Source organism: Anthonomus grandis, chromosome 19, assembly GCF_022605725.1.
Source record: "Anthonomus grandis grandis chromosome 19, icAntGran1.3, whole genome shotgun sequence".
NCBI classification, from domain to species: domain Eukaryota; kingdom Metazoa; phylum Arthropoda; class Insecta; order Coleoptera; family Curculionidae; genus Anthonomus; species Anthonomus grandis.
The window spans coordinates 3,572,838-3,585,337 of NC_065564.1; the positions used below are offsets into that span (position 1 = coordinate 3,572,838).

The 12,500-nt window shown below is 37.8% G+C and overlaps 2 protein-coding genes across 2 annotated transcripts; one reads left to right on the forward strand and one right to left on the reverse strand.

Annotated features, from left to right (window-relative positions):
- The first annotated feature begins 226 nt into the window (after window positions 1-226).
- LOC126747419 (tRNA (adenine(37)-N6)-methyltransferase) lies at window positions 227-6,776 on the forward strand. The gene is made up of 4 exons (XM_050455998.1): window positions 227-1,138; window positions 2,316-2,707; window positions 6,241-6,473; window positions 6,529-6,776. Exons 1-4 carry the CDS (start codon window positions 1,074-1,076, stop codon window positions 6,694-6,696), a joined length of 858 nt encoding a protein of 285 aa, XP_050311955.1. The 5' UTR covers window positions 227-1,073; the 3' UTR covers window positions 6,697-6,776.
- On the reverse strand, window positions 6,694-10,382 carry LOC126747418 (zinc finger protein 800). The gene is made up of 7 exons (XM_050455997.1): window positions 10,136-10,382; window positions 9,532-9,717; window positions 9,095-9,268; window positions 8,782-9,039; window positions 8,539-8,718; window positions 8,240-8,470; window positions 6,694-8,181 (listed from the first exon to the last, which is right to left on the reverse strand). Exons 2-7 carry the CDS (start codon window positions 9,706-9,708, stop codon window positions 6,784-6,786), a joined length of 2,418 nt encoding a protein of 805 aa, XP_050311954.1. The 5' UTR covers window positions 9,709-9,717; window positions 10,136-10,382; the 3' UTR covers window positions 6,694-6,783.
- Between the last annotated feature and the right edge of the window lie 2,118 nt (window positions 10,383-12,500).

Here is a 12,500-nt window from a genome sequence, read left to right on the forward strand (position 1 = left end):
TCTGAAAAGTCAAGGGTTTCTTAGAAAAAGTGTTATTTATGATGCTATATTTTAGACACATCAACATTTTGTATAACTTTTTTGCTATTAAACCTAGAGACTTGATTCAAAGATTCGCATGTACACTAAGTCATACTGTTACTATTCATGTTGCGAGACACAGCTAAAAAGTAAAGGGTCTTTAAGAAAAGGCCATTTTATGATTTTGTAAACAAGTATATATAACTTTTTTTTTATAACAGCTAGAGATTTAATTCAAAAAGTGGCACGTACACTAAAGCATACAATATATTAAACAGAGACCAAAAAACCTGAAAAATTAAAATATTTTGAGAAATAGCAATAAACACAACAACGTTTGTCACTGTAGGTGTGTAACCAGGATGTTTTTCAAACTTATCCACATATTAGCCCTAAAAGTGCATTAAATCTGAATGTGATTAGTGCTACCTCTAGTCTAGGATGTCTATTATACGTTTGTATTCAATACCAGATCAAATTCAGTGTATTTTTGACAAAATTTGCGATTTTCCTACCATAGTTCTGGGGTCAATGACCTCTGGTGAATTCTACATAAGGTCATTGAGACTATAGTCAGACACAAAGCTAATTTTGCTTATATTTAGTACACAGGGGATTATATAGGGTGTAAATAATAAAACAAACAGGAAAAACATCAGTTTTATTGCCATAAGTGCCTTGAAACTAGAAAATATAGTAGAAACCTGTCTCGCTTACCCAGAAACGTCTCTGGCTTTTCCCAGGGCATTCTCAGTACCAAATAATAACTTTTTGTTGATGCCTAAGGCTAAGACTACCCTTTAAAACGCAAAAAACCAATTGGAAACACGTTTTTCCTTGTTTTACGACATTTTTCCCAGGGAAAGCATCGTTTCCTGAACGCATTACCTACCTAATTGACGAGAGTTGTGACGCCACACGTCAATGTCTAGGGAACATAACCTCTTAAAATCTCAATATAAACAAACATTTCAACCCTATAAAGGGAACTTAATTAAATAGTTAGGGCATAGTAGGATTTATTGAACAAAAATATCAGCTTCAGGCACGTTATGTCCACTGTAGCTGAGTTACAAGCTCAGCTAAAAGAGGCCCGCACCGAGATCAACAATTTAAGGTTAGTTAGGTTCATTTTTACTCTTTAAAATACTTATTTGGCTATAATTATTAGGCAATTGGGGGCCCCCTTTATAATGCCATAAAAATCCTTCATATCTTTCTGCAGCACCTCATCAATTAACCTAAAAATGTGCTTTACATGGCACCCCCTCTGTGGCAAAAAAATCCTTGTAAAACCCTCCTCGACACATATTTTTTAATGTTTTTTTTTGCCTTAGAAAAAGTAGAAATAAGGCTAGATAGGAGCCAAATTTCAATAAAAAATGTGTTCAAGAACTGTCTCAAAAATGTACTTGAAAAATATTGTTCCAGGAGCAACTAATTGGTTGTTCCGAAGGCCTCACAATAATTGATTGTAGACTCCTGGAACAACTTGTTTACTAGCGAAACAATATAGGGCTTTCTTCCACAGCTAAACTCCCCTCACCCACCATGTCTGAAGAAGATATAATCAAAAGAAACTTGATCCTCGATGGAGATGGTACAGGAGATAACCGTCGCCTAAATGTCCTGGTAAAAATGATCACCAAGTGGATCAATACCTTGGACGAATCGGACGAGGAAATCAACTCGACTTATGACAAAATAGTGGCCCAGTTAGCTCTCTTAGAACACGCGAGACGTCGCAGTGATCTGGTCCACAAGCAGACCTCCAATCAGCTGAAAAAGTATCAGCAACTGCACTCGGAAATGGAGGACAACATCACTACAATCAAGGACAATATCGAACAACAGAAACTGGAGCTGGAAAAGGCCAAAACGATCAAACAGAACCGGATCCAGTACGATTTGCTGGCCAAAGCTATAGAAAAAGAACCGGCCAGGACCGATATGATTAAAAACTTGAACCATTTGCAGCAGCAGCTCTCTGAGCTGACCAAGGAGAAAAAGGAGCTTGAACAAGTGCTGGATTGCCGGAAGAAGCAGTTCCTGGTGCTATCCACGTCTGTTAATGCCCTTCAAGCATTGTTGAATGAAGATAATAAGTTTTCTATGGATGAAAATGATGATGGGATGGTCGTTATTGATGAAACCATGTCCGAATGATTTGTATTTTTATCTTTTTAAGTACACTTTTTACTAAGACAGTTGTGTTTTATTTAAACCAATACTCCTTCTCCATCTTGGGGGGGCCACCCAATATTAAAAAACACTTTTTACCCTCTCATGTTTAGGAAAAAGCTCAGCGGTCTCCATCACACCCACCAAAAAGACATCAACCACATCCGGACGACTTTAAAAACGTGGAAATGTGCCGGGTGCCAGGAAAAACCCCAGAACCTGCACCCGATCGGGGTAATTTCCACGGATTTCCCTCGGATCCGTGGCACCCCGCGTCAACCGAGCGTCACCAAACAAAACACCGCCAAGATCACGTTAAACAAACGGGCCTTCACTAATCCAGAACATTCTCTGGACGGTCTGCAAAGTTACTCGCACATGTGGGTGATATTCCTGTTCCACGAGAACGAGGAACATCCGAAGGCGAAGGTGGCGCCCCCCAGGTTAAATGGGGTGAGGACCGGGGTGTTTTCCACTAGGAGTCCTTATAGACCTTGTCCCATTGGTAGGTTGGGTGAGGGAAGAATTTCGTGTTTTTTTCCAGGCAGTTGAAGGTATAAAGGAAGTCCTTGGACTGCCTGGAAACTGCAGTCTTATAATTTTCATTTATTTATTTAACAAACGTTGTCTAACAGGAAATTCCTAATAGTAAGACAACATATGCTTAACAGATGAAAAGTAATTAAATACTTTGGGCAGCTTATAAAACTTAACAGTCTACAAAAATTGATTTGACTCGAAAACAGCCGAAATTTTAAAGTCACAACTTCAGAGTATACTACAGGCAAAAAATGGAGATCCAAAAATCTCATCCATTGTTCTCTAAGAGACCAACATACAAAATTGACGAAAAACAAATAAAAACACAAAGTCACGGTCTCACAACATGTAATTTAACGGGCTACACGTGTTTCGCTCTAGTTAGAGCATCATCAGGCCTTTAGAAGCCATCTATACACTTCACAGTACATAAATTTCTTACAATCATTATCATTTACAATTATTTATGTACTGTGAAGTGTGTAGATGGCTTCTAAAGGCCTGATGATGCTCTAACTACAGCGAAACACGTGTAGCCCGTTAAATTACATGTTGTGAGACCGTGACTTTGTGTTTTTATTTGTTTTTCGTCAATTTTGTATGTTGGTCTCTTAGAGAACAATGGATGAGATTTTTGGATCTCCATTTTTTGCCTGTAGTATACTCTGAAGTTGTGACCTTAAAAATTCGGCTGTTGTGTGTGACTTTGTGGTTTTATTTGTTTTTCGTCAAAAAAATGGAGAGTTAATATACAGGGTGTCAAATTCCTACAAATATACCGACAAACTTCAAGGGATGCTCGGGGACATCGAATAAATATTTTTTGTCCAGTAAATATATGTCCCAAAGTGAGCTGTTTGGGCTCTAGAGCAAAAAAACTGTTTTTGGTACTATTATTTAGCTCATTATTAACTGAATTGCTATATTTACTTGTGCAGTTTAATTACTATTTTGTTAGTTAACAAATGAATTATTGTTTACAATAGTAGCTCGAAATGCCGACCATTTGTTTCAAGGCAAAGATTGCACCGTTGGGTTATTCAATAGCAAACTCTTGGGAACATTTCGGGAATGGCTTCTACATTCGTACAGCCGGCCATTATTCTTGCTCATTAGGAACAGCTGTTTCGTAGACCAAACTTTTCAAATAACCCCAGAGAAAAAATCTAGGGGGTTGAGATCAGGAGAACGCGTGGGCCAGACGATTTTTATTATTTTCTGACTATATCTTAAGCAGGAAATGTTCGGAATGTTGATAATAAAGAAACGTTTTCTGCACTGTAAATAGCGATTCACTTAATGCGAAAAATTATAGTACCAAAAACCGTTTTTTTGCTTTAGAGAAAACGGATGTCCCCTAGCACCCCTTGAAGTTTGTCGGTATATTTTTGGGGACACTTGCTTGTATATAGAAATATTTAATGGTTATAAGATCATTATCATTGCAGCAATTTTGCGTTTGAATGTTGCTATATATTGTGCCATTAAACAGGTCAATATAATTATTGCTGTGTTAAATATTACACCATGAGCAAGCTCGATATAAAGCTGCATTTCTTGCTAACTTAGTAGGTCTATTTTCTAAATAAAAGCGAAGGTGTTTTCTAGTGTGTATTGGGGGAAAATGTAAATAATAGTCGGTCCTCAGATAATACAGTGGTGGACTGGAGGCGACGTCTCACCTTGCATATAGAAAAAAATACGGTATTAAATTTTGTAGCATTTGTTAAAAAAATAAAACTCAATCATAATATAAAATCTTTTAAAAATTAATTTCGATAAGATAGTAGTATATTAATCCGGTTGAAGCAACAACGAACGCAACCGTAAAATCTATAACTAACGTCTAAATCCTATAGTCAGTGGTACCTTCCCGTTGCCTCATAATTTACAACTTTATGAACGTGCTTTCTGAGCTTTACCCGTCCATACAATTACAAAATAGATGTAATATTTGGGGAAAATTGGGTTGAAAGAGGTGGACCAATTCAATGGCCACCTCGCTCCCCTGACTTAAATCCAAAAGATTTTTATTTATAGGGACACCTTAAAAGTCTGGTTTATGCTAGTCCCATACAAACAATAGAAGAGTTTAGAAATAAAATTGTAAATACTTGCGAAGAAGTGAGAAAAAGACCTCGAATTTTAGCTCGAGTGCGTCGTTGAATGATTCGTCGAGTAAGAGGGTGTACAAAAATTATTTCCAAGGCACCTGTGATTTTTTTACCAAAAATAATAAATCAATTTTGTCCAGTGGCATGCAATAAAACGGTATTAATTTTTTTTTGTCAAAAACGAGATACGAAAAAAATACAAGAGGAGAAAAAGTTGTATTTTTAAACGCTTAATCAAACAACAAATATTAGTTGAAACAAAGGCAGTGGCGCACATTTTTTTGCCAATAATATTTGCTAAGATGTCTCCCGGGACGCCGCTAGACCTTAATTGCAATTTTAATCTAATTAGGGCTAAATTAGCCTCTTAATAAACTAAATATTTTTTTTAATATTAATAAAAAAAAATATATTAAAAAAATAAAATTATCACCTTGTATCTTGAAAACTGTGCATTTCCGGTGCAACCCATGTTTAGAGAAACTTTTTCTCATATTTTTTTACAAGGAATCACCCATTCAAAAATCTCCGTCTATTTTTCGCAACACCCTGTACAGGTCTGGTATAGAGGTTAATTTCTTCTTTGTTTTTGCATGTATTATTTACATTATAATAATAAATAACCATTATACAAGTTGTTTTATTTAGAACTTTAATTCTTTAAAATGCTTTGTTTCAAATTAAATAGTGCATAATATTTGTTTTTGCCAAAAAACTAATAAATTTATAATAAAAGTTTTGTTGGAATTACATTATCTAAAAATAGCGGTTTAATACAGCATTATTTTGCAATAAGGAGTTAGAATATTCAAATAATTAGAATTAAATTGAAGGCTTAATATGTTTGGGCGTTTTATAATACCTGTTAGGGTCCATTGTTTTTAAGTAATAGAACTTAAACATATATTATAATTGAGGTTGAAGAAGTAGTCCATATTATAATTCCATAAGAAAGTATATTATGATTACTTTCTGGGTTTCGCCTCACATACCAAAACCCTCCAGATCCGCCACTGATATAATATAAACTTACCAATCCCTACATCTTCTTTAACCCCAAAAATCAATTTTTTACTAAAGTAAAAACACATTTAACCATCTTTTACGGCCTCTTCATGTGATTTATTGTGATTTTTACAGTATTGCATAATAAATAATTATGACACAGATTTTGACCAATTTTAGTTACTACTGTTTTAAAGGCTTTTATTACGCTTTGTTACGTGATATTTAACTGGTTTATAAATTCTGATATGTTAATTTTATTGACCAATTAATTTTTTATCTCTTCCCATTTGTTTCTTTTATTGTCTGTTTGTTTACTCTATATTGAAGTCAACAACTAAGGTATATTTGATTTGATTCGAATGCTCAAACTTTTAAGGCCTCTCTCTGGTAAAAATCCAAAAAATCATCAACGACACGATATTCTTTTACGGGGTGGACATGATCGACCAAACCCCCGTGCTAGACATCAAACCCTACATCCCCCAATACGATAAACCTGAGGAGGAAGTGGTGGTACCGGATTGGATCCAACAGGCGAACGAAGAGAGGCCTCTAAAAGTGGTTTACCTGGAAAATGCCCTGGAGCAACTTCGCCAGTTCGGTTCAGAGGTGGGGCGGTGGAAAACTGATTAAATTTGCTCCCTTATAACCAAAGAGTTTTCAGGAAACCGTCCAGCTGATCCAGAGTGTTTTACACGAGGATCCTCGCTCGGTTTACTTAAGGAAAAAGGGCAACAACTCTGCTTACGTCCTTAAAATATCCGAATTTACCGTGGAGTGTCGGTTTAAGGACCAGGAAGGTTTAGTCGAAGTGTGTAACATCTCCAAGTAAAAAATTGAACTTTTATTAAAAAAAAATATATTAAATTTATAATAATTTAAAAGGTAACGAAATAAATAATTAAAACAAAACCGCACTCTACTTTTTCTTTGTAACCGTATTAGGAACCTGTTTCACCTTATTACCACCCTCGACACCTTTAGTTTTCTTAAAAACCCCCACCAGGTTGCCGCGATCGTAGTACAAAAAGTCCTCTTGCTTCACGGTCGTCCTGATACGCGCAGGTCTGGTATAAGTGGGCACCGGCAACACCGCCTCCTCCTCTTCTTTTTTTACTGGCTGCGGAATCCCCCAGTCGTCGTTCGATTCTTCCTCGTACTGCTCGGCTGCCACGGAACCGAAACTGGAAACGGTCTCCTCGCTGGGTTTTAACGCTTCCGATACCAGCGCGGGCATTTCCAGTTCCACTGGTTCGGGCAGCACTTGCAAATCATCCTCCGTCTCCGACATATCTATATCCTCACTATCCATGCAAGGCTCTAATTTAAGGGAGGTTTCTTCAACGCCCTCCTCGTCAAACAACGAATTGGCCTCAGTTTTAACGGTTTCGCAAGGAGTCTGCTCCTTCTCAGTCACCTCCTCGTCCAAGCAAATGCGTTCATCTGTATGGCACCCCTTGAAATCCACTTCAGGGTCCAGAAGTCGGAAGTCGTGGGACATGAGGACGCTTTTCCAGTTGGGTAAGGGCAGTACGCACGACTGTTCGGGCAACTGATGCTCTCGTTGCACGTGAGCTAAACAGTCGCTTTTCGCGTAAGTTACGAATGAGCATTTGCTGCACTGATAGCGAAACCAGGAAAAATGCGCGGACATGTGGTGCATCAGGAGGTCGAAGGTGAGGAAGTAGGTTTTGCAAGGGCGGCAGACCATTTCGGAGGTGTCTATGTAAGAGCTCGCCTTGTCCAGGAGGGTGGTTTTCGTTTTCAACTTCTTCAGAGGGTTGTTATAGGAGAGCTCGTCCATGTTCACTTGCTGTGGAGCATCATCTTCAAGAAGAATCACTTGGTTATCAGTTGATTTTCGGACGATTTCGATCTCGTTGCCTCTTGAGTCGTCTGAACTGAGACAAATGACGTCGTCCGAGACGATTTCGACCGAAGAGTACGACCTGCGCTCTATTTTTTTCGGTTTAACCGTGACAGTTTCCTCAGACTTAGTCTGGGTGATGGCGCGACTTGGTTTCACTAAACTCGCCCTCAAAATACTATCATCACTCGTTTGCTTATTCACGCGCATACAACCCCCAGATTTCCGCTTGAGGGCCCCTTTTAAGGCGACCCTCTCGTTACCGTCCACCTCCACCCTCACTTTTTCCAGCGCCTTCTTTTTCGCCTTCTCCTTATTAATACTGTTAAAGACCTCCAAACGTTTGGCGCACATTTGCGAATGCGAATGAAGGGCCGCCCTACGTTCGAAATGTTTACCGCAACCCGCGCACACCTGAAAATCTTTATCGCCCTCGATATCCGCGATCCACTGGAAACAAAAAAGCCGGATTACAAGCCAGATTTGGACCCCATAAGAATTCTAGAACCTGATTTTCCGAATCCTCCTGTAGGCCCTCCCGCGGTGCTTTTTTCTTGATTTTAGCGTCGAACTCGCCGCGACTCATCATGCTGCTGTTGACTTGGTCGCGCACCCGCCTCACCTGCTTATTGGTCATCCGATGGACCCTTACCAGGTGGCGGTAGACGCACCAGGGACTCGAGAAAGGATCGTTACAGGTAGGACAGAGGAACACCAGACGACTCGGGTTGTGGATTGTCTGCAAAGTGGCAACGTTGCTCGTTTAGCGCAATGTTGCCAGATGCGACGTTTTGTGGGAGGACTTACCCTGATATGGTGAGCCAAAGTCTTCTCAGAGGAATATTTATTGGTGCAACTTGAACAGCTGAAAACCGGACTGGGGAAAATGTCACCGGGGTACAAATCGCTGCTGGTGAACCCGAACGTTTTACCGTTCGAGTCCAGGACTGGCACGTCGTGCTCCAGTTTCCTGTGCAGCTCCATTACCTGCGCAAATAGGGCCCCTCAATTATTTTTAAAAAAAGAACCGAAATTTCCCCGGAAACCTACGTCTAATTTATTCGAAACCGTACTATGGTCAAAATTTAAGGTCTGGAAAACCCCCCCGTGGTTACTATCAATCTTTTCCAGGACCAGCTGGTTGAAATTTGAGGAGAATTTCTCATCCAGTTGATCCATGCTCTTCACTGGGTCTTCTTCTGATAAATCCATGGTGAACAATGGCTTGGTGGCCTCATGAACTCTTCCGATTTCATGCAGTTTGTCCACTACCTGAGTTAAACGAGACATTTTCTGACTCTCCTGCGGCTAAAACACGTTTTCCCTCAAAATATTCCCAAGACCTGGCAATGTATATACATACCAGAACGTCTCTGTCAAGATGATTATTATTATTATTAATAAAATCAGTCACACAAAACCTGTTCTTGCAGTACGTTCTTTTGTGCAAAATAAAATTCGCTATGCTACGATATATGGACCTGCAGGCACGGCATTCGTATAAAATATCACATTCGTACGTGAGGATGTCTTTGACCTAAAATAAATGCTTGTTTTTCTATGTGGCAACGTTGGAAACGATTCTTGGCTCAGTGGTAATGTGCACTATCTATAGATTGTGTGACCTGAGTTCAATTCTTTGGCAAAAAAAAACTTTTTTTTTCTTTAAAGAGATTGTAATACCTAATACAGTTGGATTACCAAATTAAGAAGGTTAATTAATTTATTTACTTATTGCTACTGTACTACAACAGGTAAATACCCTAAATTGGAGCCATATAATTGCCCCCGAATACTCACTTCATCAGTACCACCCTCCAAAAGGGAAACTATTCTCTTTAAATTAGTCAAATTAGTATCAATTGGTTTCCTTAGAAGAGAAACATCTGGGGCCTCCTTAGAGCTTATCGGGGCCTTCCCCAAAGTGGTTTCTATAGGCTTCTTGGCCCGCTTGGTAGTCTTATTGTTGCCCACCATATTGAACACCTAATATTAAGACATTTTTCCTTAATTAGTTTAATACTAATGCTATTTATATTTAAGGGCTTTAAATAGGTTTAAGGGTTGTGATGGTTTGAGGTGAACACCCCCACGATATGAGATTTTTTTTTTTTGGGTTGTATACTAACTTATCTTTGAGTTTTCTAATTAAAACAGACTATAGGGCACTGAATTAATTTTAAAATACGAGTTATTAAAGGTATTTAAACCTTCCCATAAGATGTTCTCATAGATAGAAGGTCACGGATAGTCATCAGTTTCCCCTTTAAATTACGCCTGAACCACCGCACCGATCGTAACGTGGCATACATCAAAATATTCTTTGAACAACCAAAATTACGAGGGGCACAACGATTTTTATCAAAATCACGCTTTAATAAGTGAAAAATTAAGAAAAACTTACCTCACTTTATAGATCGTAACATACTATTCTTACTCACGTATTTCTGACGCCCTCTGGACGCACTTGCGCGCACTAAACTACAGGGATTTAGACTTGAATATGTTGCGTTAAGAATTACGAGATGGGGCTGCGGTGCCGCGGGTGCCCCACATCAATATCACATTAACTAAAGTTCAAACTAATCAATAATCGATTATAAATAATCAAAAATTGTTTCTTTAATGGTTAAAAAGGGTGTAGAAACCCCAAAGGGCCGCCCGGTGACCGTTAAAAAATTCAAACATGGCGCCCGAGGTTCCACCAATCGCGTGTCGACTAACACATGTGTTTCCTCCACTGACAGCAGACGTCAAAGAAATTTAAAAAAGTTTGTTGATTTTGATGCTGGATTTGAGAGTGGAAAAATGCAACTTTTCAATGTTTATTTAAGTTAAAACCGCCCTAAAAATGTTCATAAACGATGTGCACCGTAAGGAGGAAATCCAGGGCATCGCCGTGCAGCATTTAAAAAAATATGGGATCAAGTATAGGCCGAAAAAAGGCACGAGTGGTCGCACAGGTTAGTCTTTATTTTGTTTTACTGCCTGGTTTATTGCATTTTTTGTATATATTGTATTTGTTATAATTATTGCCCTAAGGTTTTATTATAATATTGAAGTGCTTATACAGCAGAATTCATGTCAACACAAAAAAATAACCCCACTTTTCTGGCGGAGAGCTGTGAAACATGTACGGGAGACCCTTTAGCTGTATCTTAAAAAGTTGTTGTGATATTTTTATGATTTTTTTATAGGAATTTAGAGGATTTTCCAAGGAAGGAGCGTTGCCATTTGAATCGTTTTGATCTGTTAAGTACTTCCTAAGTTACACCGGTTTTTGAGATTAAAATTTGTCTGACGAAAATGTGCTTTTGGGGCCCAATCTGGTGCACTTTGGGGAAATATTGTAACATTCTTAGTTTAAGGGGTGTATTTCCTAAGAGGCTGCAAAGTTTCAAAGAGCTGTACTAATACAAAGGAAAATATCTGGTTATTTTGGTTTATTCATCACAAAGAAATTTGCTTTTTATGGCACAAAATCTGTTCTAATGAACTTAGAGAGTTGATTTAAAATTTACCAGTAAGGAAACCTTTAATTATAATAGTCTGAAAAGTTTCACAGACCTACTCCAAAAAAAAGTAAAAATTTTGGGCAATTTTGTTTTTTTTTCAGGAGAGAAACTTGGTTTTTGGGGACAATTTCTGTTCTAATGAACTTAGAGAGTTGATTTAAAAACTACAAGCAAGGAAACCTTTAATTATAATAATCTGGAAAGTTTCAAGGACCTACTCCAAGAAAAACTCAAAATTTTGGCCAATTTGGTTTTTTCCATGGGAAAAACTTTGCTTTTGGAGGGCAATTTCTGTTCTATTGAACTTAGAGAGTTGATTTAAGAACTACCAGTAAGGAACCTTTAATTATAATAATCTCGAAAGTTTCAAGGACCTACTCCAAGAAAAACTCAAAATTTTGGCAATTTTGGTTTTTTTTTATGTGAAAAACTGCTTTTGGGGGACAATTTCTGTTCTATTGAACTTAGAGAGATGATTTAAAAACTACCAGTAAGGAAACCTTTAACTATAATAATCTGGAAAGTTTTAAGGACTTACTGCTAAAAAAAGTCAAAATTTTGGGCAATTTTGGTTTTTTTCATGAGAAAAACTTTGCTTTTGGGGGCAATTTCTGTTCTATTGAACTTAAAGAGTTGATTTAAAAACTACCAGCAAGGACTCCTTTAATTATAATAACCTGGAAAGTTTCAAGGACCAACTCCAAGAAAAACTCAAAATTTTGGCCAATTTTGGTTTTTTTCCATGGAAAAAACTTTGCTTTAGGAGGGCAATTTCTGTTCTAATGAACTTAGAGAGTTGATTTAAAAACTACCAGCAAGGAAACCTTTAATTAAAATAGTCTAGAAAGATTCATGGACCTACTCCAAAAAAAAGTCAAAATTTTGGGCAATTTTGGTTTTTTTCAGGTGAGACACTTTGCTTTTTGGGGACAATTTCTGTTCTATTGTACTTACTGAGCTGATTTAAAAACTACCAGTAAGGAAACCTTTAATTATAATAATCTGGAAAGTTTCAAGGACCTACTCCAAGAAAAACTCAAAATTTTGGCCAATTTTTGTGTTTTCCATGGAAAAAACTTTGCTTTTGGAGGGCAATTTCTGTTCTAATGAACTTAGAGAGTTGATTTAAAAACTACCAGCAAGGAAACCTTTAATTATAATAGTCTAGAAAGATTCATGGACCTACTCCAAAAAAAAGTCAAAAATTTTGGGCAATTTTGGTTTTTTTCAGGTGAGACTCTCCACGAGATGTGT